General features: G+C 42.5%; 1 protein-coding gene across 2 annotated transcripts in view; it reads right to left on the reverse strand.

Moving 5' to 3' along the window:
* The window catches only part of meis1b (Meis homeobox 1 b), a 63,711-nt gene that overhangs the window by 16,997 nt on the left and 20,355 nt on the right, over window positions 1-26,359 (reverse strand). For both annotated transcript variants that reach the window (XM_084092357.1, XM_084092356.1), the window contains exons 8-9: window positions 16,526-16,671; window positions 446-522 (exon numbers count right to left, since the gene is read on the reverse strand). In XM_084092357.1, coding sequence (XP_083948483.1) covers window positions 446-522; window positions 16,526-16,671 — 223 coding nt within the window. The remainder of the gene's footprint in view (window positions 1-445; window positions 523-16,525; window positions 16,672-26,359) is intronic.

Below are 26,359 nucleotides of genomic sequence, written 5' to 3' on the forward strand. Positions count from 1 at the left end.
AACAATAAGTATGTACTGATAGCCATCTCTGATAACAAACGCACCCGTGCAAAAGGTTCTGTCAACCTTTACAGAACTTTTAACGTGGGAATGGCGAAAATATTAGCTGGTTAGGCAGAGACAACGAGTCCCATGTCACAGTGATTGCGGGGCAGACGGGTTTCGAGAGGGAGTTCAGAGAGGCGCAAGAGTAGCTGCTCTCAAAGGGGTTCATATTTGAATGAGAGAACAAACAAGAAAAAAAGAAAAAATGTTGGAAAAATCCTGGCGGCAATATCCCTTTGGGTGAATTGATTTGCAGGGAGATGAGGCGATAAGTGGAAGACTGATGGGAGGGGCGAGTAAAAGCGGGGGGAGGGGAGTGTATTAATTCAAATCATTAGGAGCTGCTTGCCAGGGGCGAAGCTATTGATTGCATGTAAACACAAAAGTACAATTGACTTACCAGTTGTTCACTTGTAGTATAGTGAGTCCGGTGTCTTGTGCCAGTTGCTTTTTCTGTTCTTCTGAAGGGTAGGGGTGCTAAAAAAAAACACAAAAAAAACACAGGAAATGATATGAGAAACATTGTAAATAAATCAATTAATGAGCACATTTGTTAGTGAGAGAAAGGTCTGAGGTACAGAAGGGAAGCGTTGCTCACACATTTGTGTGGAAAAGTGGCAAAGCAGCTGTTAATTAGTGTGAAAAAGTGAGGTGTGTCTCTTTCTTAGAATCATTAATGGAATATGAAATCGTGTAATTAATGGCAGCGAAAAAGGCAAGCCAATTATAAAGTTAAGTGAAGTGTGGGAACAGAAACAGTAATTAGAGTGCTATGCCGTGCAACCCTACTGAAATTTATTCTAGTCATCTTTCTGCCATGAATGCATGATGGAGAATGGATATCTGAAGCCTTGCGTGGAATACAGACCTCTTCCCTTTTTAAAAGCTGTAAGCTAACCCTCATTTTTGATGATTAGACAGTTAACATCTAAATGTCAACATGGACAATCCCAAAGTACTGAAAATAAGCTTCTTCGATACAGCTGAGTTCTTAAAGTTATGAACTTGATTTGAGCTGATCCAGCTGTTTAAATAATGGTGAGCTGAGATTTGCTTGATTTATATTAGCGTTAGTGTGAAGTATGGAGCTAGCTAGCTTTGAGTCTAAACAATGTGCTGTTCACGAAAAAGACAAGACAGAGCCTGCGTTGAGGCCCCTGCTGAGCATGTAAAATGGGAGGTACAGTGTACAAAGATATTTACACCATATTTATACCTAGACAGAGAGAAAAAGAGTGAGAGAGAACCCTGTGCATGGCCTCAAAGCACAGCAATAACGGCTTTCCCATTTCTGTGGAACACTATTTTCATATTATGCTTTGTCAACACGATACACAAACCTGGACACATCCAGTCTTTGTGGATGGCTCAGTGTGCCCTTTGTCTCACTGTGCTAACAGATTCAAACCTTCTAAGCCCAGTACCAAATCTGGCACAACCTGTTAGAGATTAACAGAGACAGGGGCTTTAACTTGGCTTTGGGTTGCAAATCAAGCAATGTGACAATGGATCGCTGTTAAACAGCGATTTCAATCCATAATGAGTCAACATCATTGACACTGCAGCACAGCAACTGGTTGAGCCATGTATGAGGCAAGGAAAGGGCGCTTGTGAATATAATTTGCTTTTACTTACGTGATCTAACATATAGCGTTGCAAAGGAAGACATCATCAATTGTGATTCTGATTCACCCTTTGAGAAGTATAATAAGAACAAGGCTTCCAAATGAACAAACAGAAATGTAAAAATGGTTGGCGCCACGAGTTGTCTGCTCTTTCTTGAGCAATAATAAATTGGAATGTCTTTCATGTTGCTGAATGCATGTTTATTTACTGGTAGTGCCAGAGAAAGCAAGATGTTTTCCTGTCGCTCTGTCATTTTCATGTGATCCAATTGTAGGTAATTGGAACAAACTGTGGATTATTTCATGCAGAAAGTTATAATTGTAGTGACGCCTCCAGCCATTTCTGAGTAGATTAAAAAAAATCTTATTTTTTTTCCCTTATCATATCCATTGTCTGTCGTTATAAACTGCAATGCTAAAGTTTGTGTGAAACCAGGGCCAGGACTGGAAATGTGAGAAAACAACATTCCAGCCTCTCTCACTGTCATCTGATCAGTGATCATCGTTGATAGCAGGCCTGTGAGCATCAAAAATGTAATGGTAACTATAATCATAAAATCAACTCCAACATTAGATTACTTTCATCCCTGTCGTATACTGTAGTTCACCAAATCATCTGAGAGGGAAGAAGTCGTGCCCAATTTTAAACACGGACTGTGTAGAAAATAATGGCATTAAGTGTGGCACAATGGCTAGTCAGCCCTATATTGAAGTACATGTCTGGACAAAAGAATCAGAGGCCTCATGACTTTTGGGGGGAAGGCAGTGCCGAAGGCTATATGACAGCACTAACGCTGCCTGTTCTACTGCCGGCCCCACAAAGAATGACTCCAGTTCTGCGCCACTGCAATTCCAGGAATGAGAGCACTGGGACCGGATGAGATTCACACATCATTGTGTTCTTCACACTACCTCTCCTACACTAAAACCTTTTAAATTCTGTTTTACTCAGACAACACAATTTGGAAAGAAGAAATTATCATATTGCCAGACCATTTACATACAAAATTCTTTTGCAACCGCTATTTTGAAATCTCTTCCACAGCTACGTTTTATGAGTCAAACATTATGTGGTCCAAACTTGTAAAGGTAGGGGTAACTAGGGAATGATTCACACTAAAACTCAAATGTTAAATATCATAAAAATATTGATGAAGTATAAAATGAAGAATGCAATGTGCTGGCTTCACTTTTAAGAAAAGTAGTGGGAGGACTGTCAACTAAGGCAACTTGTTAGACAACTTTACAAAATGAAATGTTACAACAATGCACAATGGGGTGGAGAAAATGAGCAGTCAAGTTTCAGCTCAACTTAAATGTAACCTAATCCTATCCTAACTTCTCATTAAATCCTAGAAACCCCATACAAAGACCTGTTCAGTGATTGACAGGTGGCTTCGACTGTGAGCATTCAGCAGTACCCAAACAGGATTCCTGTACAAACGCCAACTGGGTCAAGCTCTTTCGCCTACAGCATCATATGTGCCTCACCTTTGTTGTCATAATGACCCCGATGTAGCCACACCAGTATTTGAGTAGAATGGGGCATCAGTGACTGAGGCCCTATTTACACTTATTACTGTTCTTGTCATATCTGGAAAACATCCAGATACACCTCTAACTTAGGTCCTGCCTTTTTTTCGTCTTTTAAGTAAATTGTCCAGAGTCTATTTGCAATCACAACAGGTGATAAAGAAATTTCCTTTACTGCGGCAGACTTTGAGTTATTATTATTTTTATTGTTGATTTGGCCTGATTATTATTATTTTTTTTACTAATTGTATTGTTGCGACAATATTTTTCTCTTATCTGTAGGTGACTCTGATGGCTATTCTCAAACAGACAACTGTGCACACTTCTTTCTGCAGATTTCAGATTTGTGCAACCCCTTCCCTCATGACATTCCTAAATGTTCATCCATTCCAACTCTTGCAACAATCTTCTCATACATCTTTTCCATACTTGCTGATGTATTTCATAACATTAAAGCTTTCATGAACACATGAAGTGGATATGTTTAGAAATCCTTTTTTTTCCCTTTGTGTGGGTCTCCAAACACCAAATTATCTCTATGCGTCAAAACAGTATGATTTAGATTCTGGTTTAACGGAGAGAAACCAACAGATTTTATTATAGTCAGAGAGCGACTGAGTATTTTAATCCTCTTGGCAGCAGTACTGGGTGAGAATTGTTTTCTCAGGGTCTCGTGATGCTTTAGTGAGAAAGCAATAACACTGCCTAAAGAACAGATGGAAAGTCTCAACGAATCCTCCCTGTTTCCCTTCGCCTATCTTAATGATACGTCTTGTCCAAATATACTACTCCTTTCATCAGAATTTCCAGCCTCTTCTGCACTGGTGGATACCAAGCCAACGATGCTCAACGATCCTCCCCGTGCTCAGTTCTCCATCATGTATCTTATCTTTGTGTGTGTGTGTGTGTGTGTGTGTGTACCAGTGCATCAACAATTGTCCCTCCTGGTCTTCCTCCGTGACCCCCTCAGACAGGGAAGAGCGTAGAGTCCGTGTCCTATCAGCAAGATAAGAGAGGTGAACAGGTCTCTCCCATTCTCTCGTGCTCTCACTGGTAGAGCTAAAGATTGCTTCTCGAAACAGAACTCAGACTTCCCCCCTAACCCTCGGTTGACTCTGCTCTCCTTACCCACAATTCAGAGCGATGGCCGAGAATGCTGTTTTGAATACAGCCAAGATATGAGGAGTCAAGTTGTGTCAGGAGACCTTTCCGTGGGAGAGGGTAGAATTCCAGTATTTACTGCACTGTACCCTGAAAGCTGAGAGGTACAACTCAGACTATGAGAGCAGAAACATGAGAGGTGTGTACTCTTGCCTTTATGTCTTTGTGGGGAGAGTTGTGTCTATGTAGAACAGGGAGGAGGAGGTCTGGATGAGCTCCAGCTGCGCTCCTTATCAGGTCCTTAGACAGGATTCTCTGGTTCACTGTGAGGGGAGAACTATTTTGGAAGTTCTTTTCATCTCTGCGTTTTCTTCATCATTTTGCTTCCCCCGCAAAAAAAAAGCCAGAATCCCAGCAGTATTTCTTTACCCATCAACTCCCAGGGTTGGCTAAGGCCACATACTGAACACATCCTCCCCCCAATCGCTGTGGACACATCTTTTTGTGTTCCATTTAACCAGTTAATTACAATCAGCCACAATCCCCCTCTCCCCCACTCTGCTGCTTTCATTACCCACATTACCGTTATTATCGTTATGTTCTATTTAAGGGAACATTTCTCTCTATCCTGTGTGATTTGGATTAAAGAAGCTTTCCATACAAGATTAACTTAATAAAATAAGTGTGCTGAACATGGTGCTTATTCCTCACACAGAAAATTAGTGGGGAGGCATGGCACAAAAATGTAACATGCCCACTGAGTCGCAGGACACAGTCACAGAATTAATCCTTGTGGCTCCATCTGACAATGCCTCCACTAAGTGCCCATCTCCCAGAGAAATGTGATGTCTAATACTAAATACGTTGCAGGGGCGACTAAGGTCAGTGGGTCCTTTCAAGGTATGTGAGGGTTCATTTCAGCTAGGTCTCCTACTGCAGCCTCACTTCCATATTCCTTGTGGCTAATCCCCATGGAAGCCAAGCTGCCCCTGAGGAATGCCTAAGGCTTGATCCAGGGGCCATTCTGGCCTAGGTGTCTACTGAGTATCATTTCCATATCCCATCTCAGAACCAGCCACTGTACGTGTGGGCTGCGTCCACCGCTCTTCCGTGGTTTGGTCCTTGAGAAAACAGGATTATGTCTGAAGTTTAGTGCTCCACCTACTCCAGCTCTGCTAGCATTAACTGTACCAGAGCCACAGCTTCAGGCCTTCTGCAGATAGGGCCACCTACAACATCCAACCCAAACCTTAGGCCGGGGGAGGAAGGATTACCCCTGATATTTGGCTAAGAGCATTATCATCTCTCTAGACAATTATGCACTTGTTGTCTTCGTCAGTAAGATAGGCATGTGAGGCATCCCAGCTTTGTAGAAAAGTTATTTACTATCATTGAAAGGTGTTGTTTCTCAAGAAAGCACAATAAGTCTTGACCTCAGAGATTTTTCTTGGCTGAGGAAAAGTTGAGACATTTCAAATTCCTTTTTGTGTACGTGGCATAAACATGACGTTTTGTCCTCCATTAAGGAAAAACAAAACATCATATGGGAAACTGAACAGAGAGAGAGAGAGAGAGAGAGAGAGAGAGAGAGAGAGTGAGAGAGAGAGAGAGAGAGAGAGAGAGAGAGAGAGAGAGAGAGAGAGAGAGAGAGAGAGAGAGAAAATCTTATAGAAAAAAACAAAACAGCAAAGCCTCTGTAACCCAATTTCTTCCTAAGATTGATTCACCAATGAGACAACAACAAAGGAGAGAGAAAAATCGTAGATTTGGAAAACAACTGGAGGCCAGGGTTTAAGATGCCCTGGCGGAGTTGGTGACTGGCTGGCTCACAGAAAGTGTGAATGCTTCATTGGGAGCGCCACTAAGTTTGTAGCAAGCTAAGTCAACACAAAGCCGGCACATGAATTATTCACACACAGTGTTTTTAGAAATCCTTGTACTACAACAAGCTAAAGCTGGGGAAATTTCACCCTTGGAATTTTTTCACCATTTAATCTCTACTTTTGATAAAAGAGGATATGTTTCATTTGGTTTCCAGCATTTTAATTAGTCATCCTCTTAAAAACATTTTTTTGTTGGTTTAGGGAATAGGGTGTAACACAAGTTCTTATAGGTCGGGAATAGGCACTCTTGTTTTAAAGGCAACTGAGGACAGAATGTAAGTCTAAAATTAAAAGATGGGTGTGGGCTGGAATACAAATCAGATCTATCCATATCTGTGTAAACTTCCAAGGCCACAATGCTCTAAATCAGCATTATCAAATTTGAGCTAAAGGCTTTGCATCCAAAAATGCAAAGTGCAACAGACAAAAGACAAAATAACACATATCTGGACACCCGGATTTGTAAGCCACTTCATTTGAAGAAAGTGGCTGGTATTTGAATAGCTTTACATAAAGGAGTGCAGAGCTATATTTTTCATGAGGTGGCCTTTAGCTTCAAGCGCCTGCAAAGAGGTAAGCCAGGTCCAGGCACTGATATAAAAGCCAGTCGCAGTAGGGTAGGCAGCCTCTTATTCAGTCTCATTACAGATACCAGTGGAAGGGTGGGGAGTCTGTGTTTAAGGGGGATGCATGTTGTTCCACACCTGCTGTTCACAGTCACACGGTAATAAGGGGGCCAGCCTGCAAACACTGACTGGAGCTTGGTGGACTGCGGCTGATGAGCCCGGGCTAATTCAGGGGTGATTATGTAGTTTACTGGACCACTAAACCTCTTTAAGCTTGTAATTACAGCCTATTTGAGGGGGAACATTCAAAAGCAATTCAGCTGCGCCGTGCCTTGCCACGCCGACCGCAGCTGGAGGTGGGCTGCTGGCACTAGGCGGGGGAGTCTAATATCTGTGGGGAAGGGGATTTTAGCACAGTCAGTCAGGTAGCATCATGGACAAAGAGGTACATGCCACCTCGGCCAACCAACTCTGGAGAGTGCCAGCCAGCGGTTGTGCTTGACACACAAAATCAGAGCGGCTTGAGATCATTTAAAGCTGATAAACACCCAAATTATTGTTTTAGCTATTGTCCAGAGGACTGCGAGTGAAATGCAAAGCAGGGCTATTAATGCATGCTTCGGTACACAAGCTACTCCACCCTCCTGCCTCCCAACAGCCAAAACTGGGTTTGTTGAAGGTGGGGGCCGAGTGGCAGGAGCAGGAACTCATGGTGCATTAAATGTTAAGAGAATCAGGTTACTATATTGCACCTTGACCAAAGAATCCTTTCCAATGCCTTTACTTTCAAGGAAATTATCCTTTAGCTAATTCCACTGAAATGTGATACTCAAAGGAAGCAATTTCGGAACCACAAAAAATTCTAATAACCTGCACGATATTATTATGTTATTATCATAATTACCCTTTTGCCCTGGCCATTTTAATTAATGTTCAATGGAGGGCCTGAGGGGGAGGAGAAACCTGGTCACGGTTGGAAAAGAGTTAAAAAAGGTAAAGGTATTTTACAATTGCTCCCTTATGCCATTTCACTGCCTGGATAATAGTTGGCAGAGTGAAGGAAAGAAGAACACAGAGACATATTTCTCCTTTCCTCTTCTTTTGTGATCTCATTTTATCTCCTTCTCCCACCTCTTTTTTCTTTCTTTCATTCTCTCTCTCTCTCTCTCTCTCTCTCTCTCTGAGCGGAAGACAGATCCTTCTCCATCGGTGCACAGCTTATACAAATCGATGACTTAATCTGTCGTAACAAACAAGTGAGCAGCGCCTTGCCTCTGTCTGCTTCCTTTTCCACCACAGCTAAAACACTCCGCTGATAACAGAGAGAAATAAAAATAAAAAGGCCCACAGACTAGCACTCTCTTCCTCTCCTAGTGAACTCACACTTTCTATTAATGTCTGAATCTAATCTGATGAAATACGGCCATGTCTGGTTCAACACACATATTGCAGATGTCTCACACTAGGGAGTGATCCCCTGGCTGCACGCTGAAATCTCTATGGGGACGACATGGATCAGCAGGTGCTCTCAATGCAGCTCCCATGCAGCCATGCATCCCTTATTGCGACAGGAAACACCATGCACTCAGCACGGCAGGAAAAGGTCAAGATCCACTATCAGAGCTAAATGGAGAGAATCCTATTCAATAGTTGAGTATATGCCAGGTCCTAGATAAAGTTAAGGCAAATAAAGACAAATCTAAGAGGTTTTAAGTGTCTGAGACCATTTACCCTTTGTTCATCACCTTGGGAAATCAATGACAACAAAGACAACGGCACTTTAAAAGGGTTTTGGATTCAGTACACAGGACATGCTAGCTCCATTAAACTACGTATGCACTTACGCATGATGGTATAAAATAATTTCATTTATCTCCTCTCCAAGACAGCACAGTTAATGATAGACTGTAAAATGCTTGCCACCCTTTTCCTGTTTTGGCCCACTTCGCTTGCAAACTGGATGCAAAATGAAGCAGTGTCAGTTCTAGGTGATACTGATGCAGAAATGAATGTGTTTCAATGTTTGTATACTTTTTTTTTTTTTCAGACACATTGCCAGACAATTACGCTGTTGATGCTCTGTGACTCCTTCATGAAGGGGAAAAAACCCATCAAGAGGCCTGAGGGTAGTGCCGTTTTCTCCTGAAGAACTGTTTGTCCCCAGATGAAAAGCACAATGAGCTCAGAGCAGCACGCATGGCTGAGATTACAAGTAGGAGGAACCGAATTGATAAATTAGTTCAGCAAACGTGCAAACTGATTACCGCGTCTCTGCTGCCATATAATCCATCAGGCATACACTGGCGCACATGCACACACAAACAGAGTGAGCCAAGAGTATCTGGGACAGACTGTTGGAGCTCTGCTCTGTGGGGGAATGCTCTGCAGTGGCTGTAAGTAAAAGGTATTGAGCTGGTGACTGCAGGCGGAAAGATCCCTGAGCACTGACGATTACAGCATAGCTAGGGTAAATCAGCAAAGCCTGGTCTGAATCTCCACACATAGCACCATCTAAAAACATCAATGGACCTTTAACTTTTGGCAAGACCATAGCTAAACTCTAGCCAACAGTACTCCTAGGATTAAGATGCATTACAGAACAGAACACGCTGGACTGACACCCAAAAATTCAAATTGACAATGCTGTAGAATGCAGACTTGCATAGACATCCAAATATGACTGTCCTTATGTCACCTCAGGTTGTATACTCTGCCCTTCCCAGCTCTGGCAGTTGTGGATCAAGCATCTACCATAATCCCTGATTAACATCCTCCCTAAATGCCCCATAAGTCCATCCCAATGACAACCGAACTAACACTACCATGGTCACCAACACTGAGTTATTAGTGGATATCTAAATGGAATGTACCAGACTTCAGGATATTTATACTGTATTTCCACAATAGGCTACTGAATTTCTTTGACAGACAGACTGCTCAGGAGAACCTTGCACCACACCTGAGCTCCAAGCTTCTTCCAGAGTTCATGCTGACAAAGCATTTTAGTGGGATTACACATAAACTAGAATTGAGAGACAGACAGCACAGTTTGTCACGTTAATGCCATGGCTGGTATGCAGACAGGAGACCACGCTGGCCTAGCATGATCTCACACTCAACAGTCGTTAGTGGCTAATCCTTCACAAGTAGCTGATAATGAAATACAATACTGTTATGATATAGCAGGCCGGAGTATAACTTTCTCTAACTGACAACGTAATGAAAGTTCCTAAGAGTTCATGTTAACAAGCTGGACAGATGGAATTCAGTGAGGCCCACCTGTGTAGGCCTACTAGTGGAAAACAGTGTACATGAACACTGTCTTCTCCAATGACATGGCTGCATCAGTGGCTGGCCCTGTGGGCATTATAAATTTGTCAGGTTCTAGAGAGCAGCGAGGAAGTCTGAGGGACAACTCTCATCTGGACCAGCTATGCTTTAACAGTTCAGAGGTTACATGAAGTAAAACTTAACTGCCTTTCAGGGACATTACAGAGGAAGGGAGCCAACCAACTGCGTCGGGACGCAGAAAGAGAGAGTGGTGTCAATTAAGCTCTGTTCTGTCTTTGTTCCAAAGCCTCAGTCCAAAGGTGCAGCTGATGTTGGGGACGCTGTGGTGGGCTTGGGTAGAAAAACGTCTACTGATGTGGTGCTCATCAATCAGGGCACAGATGGCCTGTGAAAGGCTGTGTCAGCAGTGACAGAGCAGCGTCCATCCACCTCTTCTTGCACCATGTGGAGTCTGCCAATTCAATCCATTCTGCCCATGACACACCAGTGCCTTTTACGCTGTCACCCTCGAAGCCTTGCCAATGATGGATATACAGTCTTTTTCCACCCTCTCTCTCTTTCCCTCTCTAGGGGTGAGGGGTGGGGGTGAAGGGGGCTGTCTATCCACAAAGACCAGCCCCAAAGAGTTGCCTGCCCCACATCCCAGGGGCCTGTCAGTGGGGTAATTGATGATGTTTTCATTACAAGATGTGGGAGCAGGGGGGCGCATCCTGCCTCAATGGGCAGCCACAGCCCTAAGATTGACTCAGCTGCCTCTTCTTTGACACCAACTTTTATAAAAAAAGCATCAAGTCACTGCTTCCAAATGTCTCACACACACAAATAAACATGTATCCTCTCTCTCAAACAAAAACACCACAGAGACCAAAAAAAAAAAAAAAAAAAGCTACAACAGCTGAGGTAAAGACCCAGTTGGTTGAAAGAAACATGGTAAAAAAGCAAAGAGGCACAGTTCAGAAGAACATAAAGTACAGATGGAGTCAAGAAAGAAGCCCTTTTTTTTTTTTCAAAGATCCACAGTGCTTGATCCTCACTGTCTGAAGAATTCCTTGAAGCTATTTCAATTTTATGGCGCCTCCAGTACTCACTGCCACTTAGATGAAATTAAGAAATAACCAGCGACCTTAGGCTGCTAAATTCAATTTGCAAATATTAATCTACATGGACTTTCTGCTCTAGTCAAAAATGAATGAACGAGTGAATGAAAGTAAAAACAATGCATACTCAGAGCTCCAGGTCATTTGATTTGTGTATGTGCATGGCTCTTTTGAGGTTTGGCCTCGTGTGGTAAAGGTGAGAGAACACTTGAGAGTAGGGCTCCCCACCAGGCCAAATGTGGAGTACCACACTGGGGTTGCCATGGGTGACCAGTGCGCTGACATCTCACGGCAATAAACAACCACGGACTAATGGCATCTAAGGCCTGGTTGACCTCTGACCTCTAATAGATGTGGTGGCTTTTTTGACAATGCTATTCAGAGTGGGCTCTTGGCAAAATGTTACCATGCCTAAAGTTTGTTTACAAGGATGTTACTTTTCTTGACAAAGAGGAGCCAGCCAGGAGCCTCATTTGCAATAATGGTGCCCATGTTTTTTATGCGATACAAAATGGATCCTGTGATGTTATGTTTCTTGATGACAATACACATGTTTGTTACCTTTAAAAAAATACTGCTGTACTTTCATGTTCTTGAACACTTCCGTGATGGCAATTTCATGGTATTCCTTGGATTTCAAAGAAAAACCATAGCCTATATCAAAGAATTCATTCCCAAAGTAAAATATTTTATAAAGACACATTGCAAAAATTTACATTTTAGAAATGATATATTGTCTAGAAAATATTGCATGTTTGATAAATTAAAATTTTATTTTTGTGTTTGCAATGTGCAATTTAAGTCTCTCAAAAGTTTTCATTGAGGTGATAACAGGCTAGCTTGACAACTAAAGGTGGTCGAGGAAACATATCATCAGGTCCAAACCCTTGTGATAAGATCTGTCAGGGCACCCAGTTGCTATGGCGATATGAGTGGCGGGTCTTGCTGTTTGAACAATGTCAACACACAGCACCATCTCAACCATTTCACAGACAACTTTCAGGATGGTATCTAATGCTAAGAACTATGAATACAATGGCTTTTTTTTTAAAACTGTGGATCTATCTGTTGGTCATAACAAGTACATTTGTAACGCTCCTGTTTTGCTATGTACAGCACTTCCACCATATTTTTCTACACTGCACAAGTTGATTAATTAAGATTTTGATTAATATGTGAGACAGTGCAAATCTTATCTTGACTTAGTGAATTAAATTGAGCATGTAGGAAAATTCACTGCTTTGAGCCAAATGTATGACTCCCTTTCAGTGTTTTTTTGTTTTAAGTAAGTAAAACCGAGAACCCCAGCCTTTTGAAAACCCCTCTGTGCTTTCCATGCACTACTTTTTGAGGAGGTCATATACTGAACATCTGTAATTTTGCCCAGGAAATCATCAGCAGGCCAATTCAAACCAACTCTCTCCCCCTGACTCCAGCCTCCAACTATGGGGCAACAAATTCAACCCAACTCCCCGAAGAGGACACAGCCCGTTCCCCCTTCTGCTGGTCCAACCAGCTCAGGGCCCTCTGCACGATTCAGTCCATCGAGTGCAGAAATGAGTTATAGCGTTTTTCACACCTGGTTCTGCTCAAGATGCAGCACAGTTGAGGTTTGGCAAAATGTGCTCCCAGCGAGTAAGAGAAAAAACAAGAATGTTGCCTCCACCAGAATTGTTACATGTGTGTGAAGAGGGTGCTAAATTGGAGCCTAATTGCATTAAAAGCGATTATGCCTTCCAGTCTCATTTTGAACACAAACACCACGTAAAATGGGGGGGAGCGATTGCACATTGTGCTGTGGTTTGCTTTTTACGAGCTGTTATGGAGGCTCCCTCTCGCTCTCCGGTTCTGTGTACAAACAGGACGAAGCCCAGAGCCAGCCTAATATTCAGCTGGTCCAGGATCAGTCCTTATTGTGGCTGCATAGCAACAATCTGAAGCCTGGCTTTCATCTAATTACTCTATCACATAATTTAGCAAATTGCCCTTTCACTGGGGAGCTGAGTGCAAAAACATAAGCACAGCGGGATTTGGAGCAATGGCTTCCATTTATTACTCCTTTCTTGTTAAATTAAACAAGAAAATACTGTTTGTGAGATAGAGAGTGAAAATCAGGAGGGAACAAGGAATGGGAAGGAGGGGGGCAAAGAGTCCAATTTCACGGCCACGGGAACAGGAAAGCTGCTCAGTGCACCCAGCATTCCTCTCCAGGATGCCTGGCACAGTCTCGCTATCTTTGTTCAGATAAAATAAAAAAACAAACAACAGTTAAAACAGGAAAACTAACAGAAGTTTAGGGCCTTTTGTTTTTTGTTTTTTATTTCACCACAAAGTTTATTGGAATGTGTTCACGCCAGCTTTACAGCATGCTAAAACACTTGTGAGTGAAGAGTAATTAGCTAGCATCTCTCCCTCTTTCTCCATGCTATTCTCAGACCTGCAAAACTCCCTCTTCCACTCGCCCTGCAAGCCAGCTAATAACTGGGAACTGAAAACAACTGATTAAAGAGCAGCTTTAGGGTGTAGCTACCCCATAAGCCTTCACCGTCTCCTCTGTATCAGTCTCCGTTCCGCTTATTGTTTTCCTCTCCTCCTCTTCCACCGAATGGCTCATCAGAATTATCTTGTACTGCCACCCACTTCACACTTCCTTCTCGGCACAATGGCTTTACCGTTTGATTCATGTGACATGCAAAGAGCGCATTCCTTCTGCGGTTGGTTCTTGAACTGTGCAACACATATATTTCTCTCAGACAGAAGGCTATCATCTGCGTGTGTTGTTTGTGCCGCTTGCTAATTGCCGCTATCTTTATCACCAGGGGCCAGACATGAGGACTGTTCCTTCACACATTGATTCAGAGGAAAAGAGACGTTCAGCAACTACCTCTTACATCAATCCTGAGCTCTCACACTTTCTCCTTCATCTTTGTGGCCCCAGTTGAGACTTTCTGACGTCCTTTGAGTAAAAGACAGTTGGGAACGGAAGGCGAGACGATCGCATTGTCCGTAGGGTCAGTCATCCGTTCCTCACGTGCTGCGTGTTGTTTTGTTCCCCATTCAAATGCTGAGCTGTCAGAGTGAAGCACTCAAAGCAGGGAGTGAAACGAGTCTAATTTCTCAAGTTTGCCGTAAGGAGCGCTGTACAAACCTATTTATGGCAGAGCCTGAAAAGTGTTTCCATTTATGTTTCGATCTGATCAAAGCAACACTCATTGTCTCTGTATTAAAGTCAGCTTCCTTTCTACCACTTTCTGTTGGTCTAATATATCCCTGTTTTGCTCACTCTTTGTGGGGTGCAGGGTGACATTGGTTTCTTTACCTTTTTTCATCTCAAGCACTGTGCGCGCTCTCTCTCTCTCTCTCTCTCTCTCTCTCTCTCTCTCTCTCTCTCTAAGGAGTGTTTACAGTCATTTTCAATTAATTGGAGATTGATTGGATACTAAAGTCAAGTATAAACGTCTACTAGCAATCACTGTCATTTCATTCAAAAGTGTCCCACAATCACAATGCAAGGCTGTTAGGGGTGTTTGCTTGTTTGATGTTATGTGGTTGTTTGCTTAGTGTTCTAAGTAGTTGCTAGAGCACTGCTAAGAGCTTGCTAGGGTGCAAAATTGTAAGGTAAGATTTCTTCAATGTAATAGCACATCGTTCCTTAACAAATCCCATCATTTAAGATACACAGAGCACAAAAAACCGAGGACATGTTACGCAGAAAAGTTTAATACTTAGAGTAGGGGTTTGTAGAGCAATAGTAAGAGTGGTATTCTAAGCCTAATCTAAACTCTAACTGTACCTTTTAAAAAATAATGCATTTTTATAATAATAATAAACTATTCATGAATCATTTTCACCTTGAAGATGTCCTAAAATAGGGGGTTTGTCAGATTTAGCAAACTTCCAGGAGAGTTTTGTCCCTGAAGTATAGTTAAATACAAACACTTCAGACAGAACAAGCTCTCAATGACACAATACTGTCCACCAAAATAGTCAGCCAAGACAAACAGGAAACTAAACTTCCATCAGTCTATGCTCTTGTGGATATTGCACACTGTTGTTTGTGTGTACGTATGTGTGTGCCTGTGTGAACTGGCAAATGGCTTTCTTTTCACACACCTTTCTCCTGGGGCCGCTAAAGGTGGTAGTTGATGGGGGTTTGAGTGTGTGTGTGTGTGTGTGTGTGTGTGTGTGTGTGTGTGTGTTGGGGGTGTGCTTGGGGCAGGTGAAGTTCTGGGGTACTCAGGCATAGTTTCTGTGCCACAGATGTAAGAAATGGGGGGCAGGGGGCGAGCATGTGGGGGCTTTTGGCACTGATCAAATGGGTTCCCTTTTGACTCCAGCTTGGTTAGAAACACACTTCCTTTCAACACCTAAAAATGCACGCTGCTGGCTACTTCAGAGTAAAAAAAGCGTAACACAAACATGTGAAGCCTTAAGTAATATGTTCATTGAAAAAACACCTACGTGAACATTTCACTGTCTTTAATTAAGAGACATTATTATTATGAGTTGTGCAGAGTGTGCATGTGTGTGTGAGAGAGCGAGGCTGGCAGAGGTGTGTGTTTAGCCTGTGAGAAGGGTAGATATATGGAGATAAGTGGTGTCTTGACAGCACTCCGATTACTTTGTGGTAAATGAAATAGTGGAAGTGAAATCCATCAAAGCAAGAGGAAGAGCCAACCACATCAATGGCCTGTGCTGCTCTATCACTTCTCTATGGCAGGTGTGGACAGCCACAGTAAGAGAACCAACCACCAGCCCAAAAACACATTCAACTAACTAGCTAACCCAGTTTTGATCATGTAACTTAGACGTACACTGGCTCCAAAAAGTATTTAAATGCTACACTACGTGATTTGATACTACAAATACTTTGTCGTCATTTTGAACAATACATATATTTTTTTTATACATATAATTTAAATGTTAAGCCTCACACAACTGTAAAGTGTGCTTGCTGTCTTCTTTTTTATGCCACTTGGTTGGACACTTTCTTAATGTAATGGCATATAGACATCTTTAAGTGTTGCTTTAGTGACCAAAATATACCATAATCCCCATCTCAAGTCAATGTTAATATGGATAATACGCTGACACACATTGTATGGAGAACTCCTAAAAATGTCCATGAATAACAGTAAAAACGTATTGAAATCGACGACTTCTGTTGTCTAACTTCTGTCTTTGCTATCTTTAGCTTGATGCTGTTTTTTTTTCTTTTTTCTTGGCCTAAAACTTAGAGCATGTGTTGTTAAGGCTAGGAAAGATAAAGTGAATGAAAGCATGTGCGTTGCCTATTTCAAGGGCTTTGAAGTGCAGCATTCAGTATTGGCTGTAAAAGACTCAAAGAGAAGCAGCAAGAGGAAAGATCACTTTACTGAACTCACCGTCAAGTGCTGGAAAAGCCATGCCCTCATAATGTTGGTCGCCACTTTAGGGAAGATACCCCGTTTTTTATTCCTCTTCTTCTCCTTGTCGGGGTCGTCGTCATCTCCTGTGCTGGGTGATGCCACACTGTTGTCCAGACCGTCACCTGTCAAAACACACACCACACACACAGGTCCTGATCAGTAACAGGAACACAGAAGCAGGCAGTGCACCCACCCCCCCCACAAAAAAAAAAAAAAAAGGCAACAGGGTAAGCTGGCAACAATAGTGCTTCTTTGAAGCGTCACGTCTGAATGCATTCATTTTTAATACTTTTATAAATAACCCCCCTTTCTCATCCCCCACACAACGCTCAGAAAAAGAGAGAGAGTACAATGGACTTGTAAGGTCGCATTTCCCCCCTGCCTTCCAACACAGTGAGTCACCAATGAATTGAGAATGACAGAGAGATTTAGTCTTCATTATCCCAGGGAAATATTGATTGAAGCTCGCCCCGGTGTCTTTTTACCTCAGGTGGGAGTTACACACTATAAAAAAGGGGAAGGAGGGGGGTGAATATGGCTGCTGCACAAAACGGCATCCCTTTCAAAGAGCTGCATTTTAATAACAATGCTGCATGGGTGTTTGCAGCAACCTGTGGGTGCTCGATAAGGCTTTATAATGGGCAGTTTGACATACCAGAGCAGAGGAGATGGCTTACGTCGCCTTTTCAGCCTCACACTGCCAGTTTGCTTGCGTACGCTGATTTTATTCAGATCCCCCAATTATCGTACGCATTCTCCCTCAATGAGAGCCCGAACCCGCCACTGAGAAGACTTCTGATAATTGTTATCATGAACCCGCAATTCAAATAATAAACCATAAAAGAAACACGAGCAAGGCAAACAACAGCACGTTGCAAGCGTTTCAATAGCGGAGGCACAGGAACGAAGAGAGTAACTTATTGATTACATATAAAGCACTTCCAAAAGCCCCAGCGCTATTCGTACAGAGAGATTATGGTGGGTTAACTCTTTCTCTCGCTGTAGCTTTCAGTCAGCGACATAAGGCACCTGTATCATTGATAATTAATGGAAATGTCTGCAGTAATCCGGTTGGAGATAATTTTTTTCCCAGCTCCATGCATCAATAGAATAATCAAGGGTCTAAAAGAGTCTTTGCTCCCCATTACCTCAGGCAAAAGAATTCCTGAAAGCATGCCTTGCGGGCACCTGAATTATATACGCCATTAGGAGAGCGAAGGCTTTCTACATTCCATATAAAACACTCCGCCAGCCCTCTCTACCTAGGAGAGAAGCCCCAGAAAAGGCTGAGACTTTTTAAGTGAAGACTTATGTAGATACAATGGCTTTGCCTTTTACACAAGGGCACTTTCCCTCAGTCTGTCACTTACTAAGAAACTGACCAGAGCTGAATCGCCCTCCCCCAACACACACAGACACAAAACAAAACTGAAAAAAAAAAAAAAATCAAAACTAAAAGCTGTCAAAGGCGAGTTTCGATTACATCATTAACTGATGCCAAAAACAGCCCTGGCTCAGAGAGCAGTTTGTCTTCCGACTGTGTTTAGGCAAATAGAACTTCCCAGCTCCCATCTGGAGAGGCAGTGGCACCGCTGGTTTGTAATCTAAGACACCATTTTCATTAGAAGCAAATGCTTCAAATCCGGTGTAAAGACTAGTTCGTGTTCAGCAAAGCCTAAAATAATAAACCCAGGGCTTGTCCCATGCGAGTTAGCAAAACAGAAGCAAACACTGGATATCAGGTCAGACGGAGGAAGAGGGAAGGGGGGGGTATGACGAAAGAGTGAAAAAGGGCAGGGGCCGTTTGAGTGATGTCTGAGGTAACTCTGTTGTGTGTGTGCTCTCTTGAGCTTTGGTCTTCCGCCTCTTCTAGCCATTTTGAACTATTTAACCTCTCTTCCCCAATATTTTCCTTAAAAACTAACCTCTTAAGGCCTACACCTTGAAGGCAAATGAGGGGGAGGGAAACGAAAGCTGTCAATTTTATTGGGATTTCCATTTTTTCCCCGCAATTTGATACCGATTTAACTTAGTCGAGTCTGGTACTAATTTCACCTCTTTTTTAGCATTGCAGTGTCAATGTAAGCACATGGCAGTGTCTATACAGCAAGCTTCTGTCAAACTGTCATCCCATTGCTAGTCAACACAGTAACTGTTCAGTTACATGCAACGAAAAATATGGTGTGTTGTAAGAGATTTTCTGAAAAATCAAACATGCAAAAAGACTCACAAGAAGAAAGCATTTCTGATTTGATAAAATGGCGTCACTTCCCTGACTCTTTTCTAGGGCTGTAACAGAGATGTACGTTCAGGATACCTATTTCAACTGTCAATTTTATTGTTATTTTCATCTTCGGTGCAATTTAATACTGGCTCACCTTATTCGACTAGGGCTAATTTCGCATCTTTTTTAGCACTGGTGTGTCTGCTTAGGCATGTGGCAGTGTCTATACGGCACTTTCGTTTCAAAATGTCAGGCCGTTGCCGAGCTTCCGCACTCTACCCGTGCCAAATAAAGACGAATGATGGCGGCGAGACTGAAAAGGTGGAAATAATCATAAAAATGATGCTAGTCCATAAACAAGCTCACAGCCTCATTAGTCCAGCAGCAGGCTCCACTGGCAGATTTATGCGCCTTTTCGCTGATGCCATGAGGAAATGCCACGGGCGAACTTTGGCCAACTGCTAATGGGTTATGACAGCGTCTTAGCAACTACTGCAGGGAGGGGGGACGCGCGGTCCGGTCCGCCACTGACAGAGAAGAAAATGTCATCTCATCTGGCCATGTGTGGTGGAGTCTATGCAGCAATTAGAGAGCAGGCCAGTGACTGGAGCAGGCCAGAGGCTGAGGAGGATGCCCCGCGGCTAACCAGGGAGAGAATTTTTTATGACCCCCTCGTATGCGCACACACACACATCCGTGCATGAGATCAGCATGTGACGCTCTAGATGCCTGGCTGCTGCTAAAATCAGGTTAGCTTCCCAACATGCCTTTGTCAGCCAGCTCTTCTGATTGGCTCATCTACTCCATCTCAATACCTGTCTCCTGCTCTCTCGATCTCTTCAGCCATCTCTCTCTCTCTCTCTCTCTCTCTCTCTATCTCCACCACTCTCTCTAACTTACTAAAGGCGCTTTCTGACATTATCAGAGAGATGTAGGCTAATCTGTTATGATCCGATTACTCAAAAAGGGCACTACCTGTTCCCCTTGCCGTGTGCGTACACAACTCCAAAGTGTCAGCCATTTTTCTGCTGCTTTACAAATTAGCAGAGTGGCACTTCCAATTCATCAAGCACAATGTCAAGCGTTCATTTACATGCTACAAAAAAGATGGCTTGATGCTACATTTTTTGAGATGGAGATCTACCACCTCTGCTGAAAAGACCAGTCAGGCTGGTTAGTTGTTGCTGGTAACTTGCTGGTAAAGGTAGTTTAAAGGTTTAGTGTGTAATATCTGTGATTTTCTGACATGATAATAGCATTGGATCAACCAGTGATGTGAGTTTGGGGGTGGGGCTATATGTTTATCTAAGCAATACAGCTTATTTATTAGCAATATGTTATTTTTGCATTTATGTTTGAAATTTAGACATGTCACCCATAACAAGGCTATTGGGGATTGTAGTTCTATCAGAATCTAAAACACAATGTATGCTGTTTCTCATCAGGGTTTCATTTGAATCTTTTCAACATTTGGATAAATCAGGCTGTCATTGCTCATGCTGTATAGCTTCTTGCCCAATTTTAAGAAGTGTTTTGACTACATTTTATTGGCCATGGTCTGATGGATGGGGCCAAGCTGTGGAAACAGATTGGCTTTTGCTTTACACCACATTTGGTCCATGGATGATTTCTAGAGCACCTCTGGCCTCTCCCTGCGGAGGGAGTCAGGTGACCTGTGCTGCTCTCTCACTCTCCCTTAACATTCAAACACACTCTCATATGACTGTACCACGGCTTTCCTGGTCCTGCAAAACCTCAGCCTTAAGGGCCTGCCATCCGCCTTCTTTTCACTATGCACACATTCACACACGTTCACACACTCTTCCTTCTAACACACACACACACACACAGAGTCGCATATAAAGAGAGTGGGCAAATGGGAAGAGGGGAGGGTCGGGGAAGAAAAGATAAAGCCGGGTTCATTGTATTCAGGCCATTCACATGGTTAGAATGGACCAGGCAGCGGGGGTTCCCTTTGCATGGGTCACAAGCGCCTCCCACCTCAAAAATATTCTGAACATGCAGGAATTCCTGCGGTATGATTCCCAACAAGAGACACTCAGATTAGCAGGGAGCTTGCCGTGCACGCTTGCCCCACCATACATTTTCTGTTCCTAAAATACATACAAACATTAGTAGCGGTCTGCTGACTGCAATCACTTGCTCTTCCAGCAAAATGGCCTTAGCTCCTCTAGTTTCTGACTTGGAAGGATACATAAAAAGTAAAATAGAGGGTTTAATGAGATGCGACATGGCGGCAATGTGGCAGATCTTTAGTTATGTTGACTGTGTTTGGCTCTTTGAGAACTGATCACTTGTGTCTTGTGATATGCATAGCTGTGCATATGTGTGTATTAATGCTCAACTACTTTTTCGATTTATAAAAAATAGCACTGTAAATACTAATCTGCGGAGAGTCATAATTACAATCTGTAATTACCCGGGATTCATTTGAAATAATGACAGTAAATAATGACCGATTTAAATAACTGCAGGCATCTTAAATAATGCCACTGTTTTCCCCCCTTTTATTACACATATGATGACAGTGACAGATCTGTAATTCATAATTTGAGGGGGAAAAAGAGTGTAATTACAAGTCTTTCATGCCGTACCTCGTGCGTCTCTGTCATCGCCTCGCAGCGGGGCTAACAGAGAGAGGGTAATGCATAATGTGCCTCATATTCAGTGTTATAATGCCTCTAATTAAACGGAGTCGCCCGCGTGAGTCCTAGCTGAGAGCTCCTCATGCATATTCCCAGGTCTCCGGGATCAGGCCGCTGACATACCCACAGGTGATGGCAAAAATGTCATTGCAAATGTTACGGCTCTTTTTCGTCCATGTCTGTGTAGGGGTCACTTCCACTGAAGCCCCCGACACATTGGAAAGCGTACTGAGGCCCAGGGGCAAAAACACAGCATTAAACTGAGGTCTCTCTCACTCTCTCCCTTTCCCTCCCCTCCTCCTCTTTTCATTCTTCCTCCGGTCCGTGTGTCGAGGGGGGAAAACGGTCAAATGAAAGTGTAGGGCCCTGAGTTTACCCTTTCATGTCGAGCACTTTTACTGTGTAACTATTGATTTTTCTCCTTTGTAATTTTTTTTTAATCTGAAGATATAAGGCAGAAAAGGCAGGCTGGTGAGGTTCAAACGGGAACACTTTAAGAGTCCTCTGATTCCACTGAGGCAACACACACACACACACTCACAAAGAGTATACATGCTCTATTCTCCCTCTCTCTCTCTCTCTCTCTCTCTCTCGCTCTCTCTCAGACAGCTTTTGACACCTTCTCCAGGGCCAGCTTTGTTCGATATCCAGGCAGACCGGATGGCTGTGAGGAAAGTGTTTTTTAAAAAAAGGAACATGGCTCGCAACAAAAGCTAAGAGCCTTCGCTGGTCGCAACAACAGCACTACTGCAGCAATCTGCCTGGAATTCAACTCATCTGAGCGCTTTTAAACCTCTCATCATCTACTCTAGGTGAACCTAAAACAATACACACACACACAGCCAAATAAAGACATGACATCCATCCTCTGACTCAATTGAGAACAGCAACTTTTCAATATCTGTAACAGACAGAGGCCTAGAGACAAACTGTTTTGTATTGTTCCTTTGTGTTTTTTGGTATATTTTAGTAATGAGCGAAACGCAACCAGAGACGTGTGGTTAACTGCGTCGGTCTTCATTATTGGCTTCTGGCAGATCATTTTCCACATGGCAGCTATCTAAATGACACAGGCTGAGATAAGTGCTCTAATGCACAGGGATTTTCCCCAACTACAGCGTATCGCCATCCATTGGGCTGTAGTACAGTAGATAATGTGAGGGTATTTCACTTCTAATAATAGCCTGCTTGGTCTCCCCTGCGTTTGTTAAATGTAGTTAACATGGAGAGTGAATTGTATGGCAGAATTACACAATGATCCCTGCTTATAAAGAAAACCCGGGCACTGTTATTACTGAAAAGATGGTGGTGGGAAAAAGTCATCCAAAGGATGAAATGTAACATCAAATAGCTTTTCTATCAATGATAAGCTGCTCTTCATTCAGATCCATTATGTCTGCACATACAGCAGAAGACCCCCGTTTCACCTAAAGAGTCTATATGGAGAAAGTTGAAAGCTAGCATTTTCATTCATCTACTTGGATAGCTTGATTGGCTAGATAGACAAAATATATACATGTGCCTTGGGATTAATAATAAATGCTGAAAACAGATTGGCTAACTACAAGAACACACTTCCAAGACTTTTGCTGGTGACTTACAGATTTATGTGTTGATATATGTATATGTACATTTGTTTATGTTTTTGAAAGACGTCTCTTTAACTCGCCAAGGCTGCATTTATTTGATCAAAAACACAGTAAAAACAGTAATTTTGCAAAATATTATTATAAATTAAAAGAACTGTGTTCTATTTTAATACATTTTCAAATGTATTCAAATTATTATTATTATTATTATTATTATTATCAATGTTAAAAACAGTTGTGCTGTTTAAATTTTTTTTTTTTTTAATGGTGATACTTTCTTGTTTTGATCATTGGCTGCTGTCAAGTCTTCGTCGTCGGTTAGGAACCTGGGTGTGCTCTTTGATACCAATCTTTCATTTGAAAGCCACGTTTCTAGCATCTGTAAAACTGCATTCTTCCATCTTAAAAATATACCTAAATTACGACATATGCTTTCAATGAAAAATGCGGACCAGTTAGTTCTCAAAATTTTGGCCAGTTGATAATACCTAGAATATCAAGATCGACTGCTGGCAGTAGATCATTTTCCTATTTAGCACCTAAACTTTGGAACAGTCTTCCTAACATTGTCCGGGAAGCAGACACACTCTATCAGTTTAAATCTAGACTAAAAACGCATCTCTTTGACCTGGCATTCACATAGAACGTTATACATTTCTATTATTCAAATCAGTTAAATGATTATTAGGCTGCATATATTAGGTCAGCCGGAACCGGGGACACTTCCTATAACACCCGATGTACTCGTTACATCATAAGAAGAATGGCATCTACGCTAATGTTAGCCTGGGTTCTCCCAAGGTTTTTTTCTCCATTCTGTCTCCTGATGGAGTTTTGGTTCCTTGCCACTGTTGTTGCCTTGGCTTTTGGCTTGCTTAGTTGGGGACATTTGTTGTATTATTTTCATGTTATCACTGTAAAGCTGCTTTGATCCAATCCAATCCAATAAAGGTGTCTTGACTTGACTTTCATAAGGATTATTTGAATGAAGCATTTATTAAATTTATGTATTATGTTTATTAAAGCATTTATTAAATATAAATATTTTGTCAATTTTGATCAATTTAATGCATCCTTGATGAATAAAAATGTATAAATTTCTCTCTCTTTTTTTTTTAATATTGCCACAAAATGTTTGAATGGTATCATTGATTCCACAAAAATGTTAAGCAGCTCAATGGAGACAGCCATGCTGCCAGCCAAACCTTGACCCTTGGTTGTGAAAAATGATTGAGAATAAAGACATAGGAACAATTAAGTCATTCTAGGATGAACTGTAACATCAGGAGGCATTTCTTTAATAAGCTGTCCTTCATTCAAAGTGACAGATCCGTTGCGCCTATATTTACTGCAGTCTAACGAAGGCCTCGAATTCACCCCTGTCAGACATGCTGAGGCCACAGGAAGTGGAGCAGAGGGAATGTGGGGGAATTGTAGTTCTATCAGCTTATGGTGAACTAGGGAGATAAGGCTCAGGGCTGGAAGTGACGGAAACAGAGCTGGGCTGAACGTCTGCTTCCTGACAGCAACAGATCAGGGGCGGCTGGACGTGGGCGATACCATTACAGCTCGGCTGTGCAGTCCTCTATTGAGACCACAAACACACACGCACTTACACATATATTCACAAAGAGCAGGGACAGCTCTGAGGAATTTTTTGGACATTTTTTAGGTTATCAAGCTGGGAATCTTTCTGGTTCCTGCCATTCTCTGACTCAATCAGGCTCCCAGGGCATTGCTGGTGATCGGGTTACGGCTTGCAAAAAAAAGTGCACGCATGCTCGCACACACATGCATTCACTCTCTCTCAAGCACACATTAAGCAAACACACCCTCTCTCCATACACATACACACCCTCTAAAAGCATACAACTTTTGTTTGTTTGTTATCTCTCTTTCACTCCTTAAATCTTAAAAAAAGAAACGCTTGAGGAGGTCTTTATCTTTACCCCTAAATCCCTTCAGCAGGTATCCATGTCAAAAGACTAGGGCTAGGCTCTGGGAGAGGATTGTTTAGTAAGGGTCAGTCCTGGGTCAAGCTTTCGGCCCGTTGTTAACACAGCCCTCCCCCTGGTGCTTTCTGCACCGGCCTCCATCTGCACACACCTTCGTCCACCGCCACTCCAAAACTGCAGCACCCCAGCAAATAATCCCTCTCTGTGAGAAGTCTCTGGTGACAAATACAAAGGTCAAATAGCTTTAGCACACAGTGCAAGGGAAGCCAAATTCCCCAAATATGGAGCTTTGGTGGTGTTTGCTCGCATGAAATTGACTTTCTGGGGTGTCTCCAAAAAGGCATGGTAAATTCCTTCGTTCTTTGTTGGGCTTCATGCATTAAAGGTCTTTGCGATTGAAGTTCTGACGTATCAAAATTGAATCATTTGGTGTCAAGTGGTGGAAAATACATTGTTATTCATATAGGTAAATTTACATGTCAAGAAAAACAGCAATGGACATACCAAAAAAGGCTCTGGAAAATGTCAATAAAAATGAGGAGAAAGACATATGGAAAGACATATCAGAGAGTACAGTTTGGTCTATCAGGGAGAACATTTTGACCTGCTACCAAGCATCGCCTCGTCATATCTCTTCTGGACAGCTCACAAGTCTTTGTAACAGTCCCAGGACCTCACATGAACAGTCCCAGTCACTATCGGCAGGAAAATATTCCTCATGCAGTATTATCGGTAGGGCAGCATATGGCAAACTAGCAGCAGGCTACTCATCCTCATCCTCTTTGGAGGCTAAAATTAGCACAATACTGTTTGTGGCTTTAAGCTGGACTCAAACCCACTGTGATACCGCTAATAAAAAGACTGGCCTCCTGCTTAGAGAAAGAATGTACATCCCTACAGATCACGGGAGGATTATCCTGCTGGGATAATGTTTTTTCCTGCAATGGCTGCAAAAAGATTTATATTTTTAATCTAATTTTATTCGGAAACAATATATCAGGCGCTCATCGTGGTTGACTAGAATAGCTCCTACAGGTCATTGGGGATATTGTAAAGAGTGTCGTCAACAAGAGACGTCTTTTTGGCAGAGGATAACCCGAAAAGAGATTGCTAATCTCTTTATCAAAGGCCTAAATAAACTAAGGCGAGTGCATGTGGCACAGCCACACAAGAGCATCTGATTAATGAACAAAGAGTTAAAGCCTGTTTGTTTACTGTCACTCACTGTTCTTCAAACTCTCTTCCCAACATCCCCCTCCATCCCTCCCTTCCTTTCCCTTCCTTTTTGCCTCCCTGCTCTGGCCTTCCTGCCCTCTTTATCAGGCGAACCAAACGGTGATAGCATATCTCATTGGGCGATATCAGCTCTTTCCTAA

Source organism: Abramis brama, assembly GCF_963993115.1.
Source record: "Abramis brama genome assembly, chromosome: 19".
Taxonomy (NCBI): Eukaryota; Metazoa; Chordata; class Actinopteri; order Cypriniformes; family Leuciscidae; genus Abramis; species Abramis brama.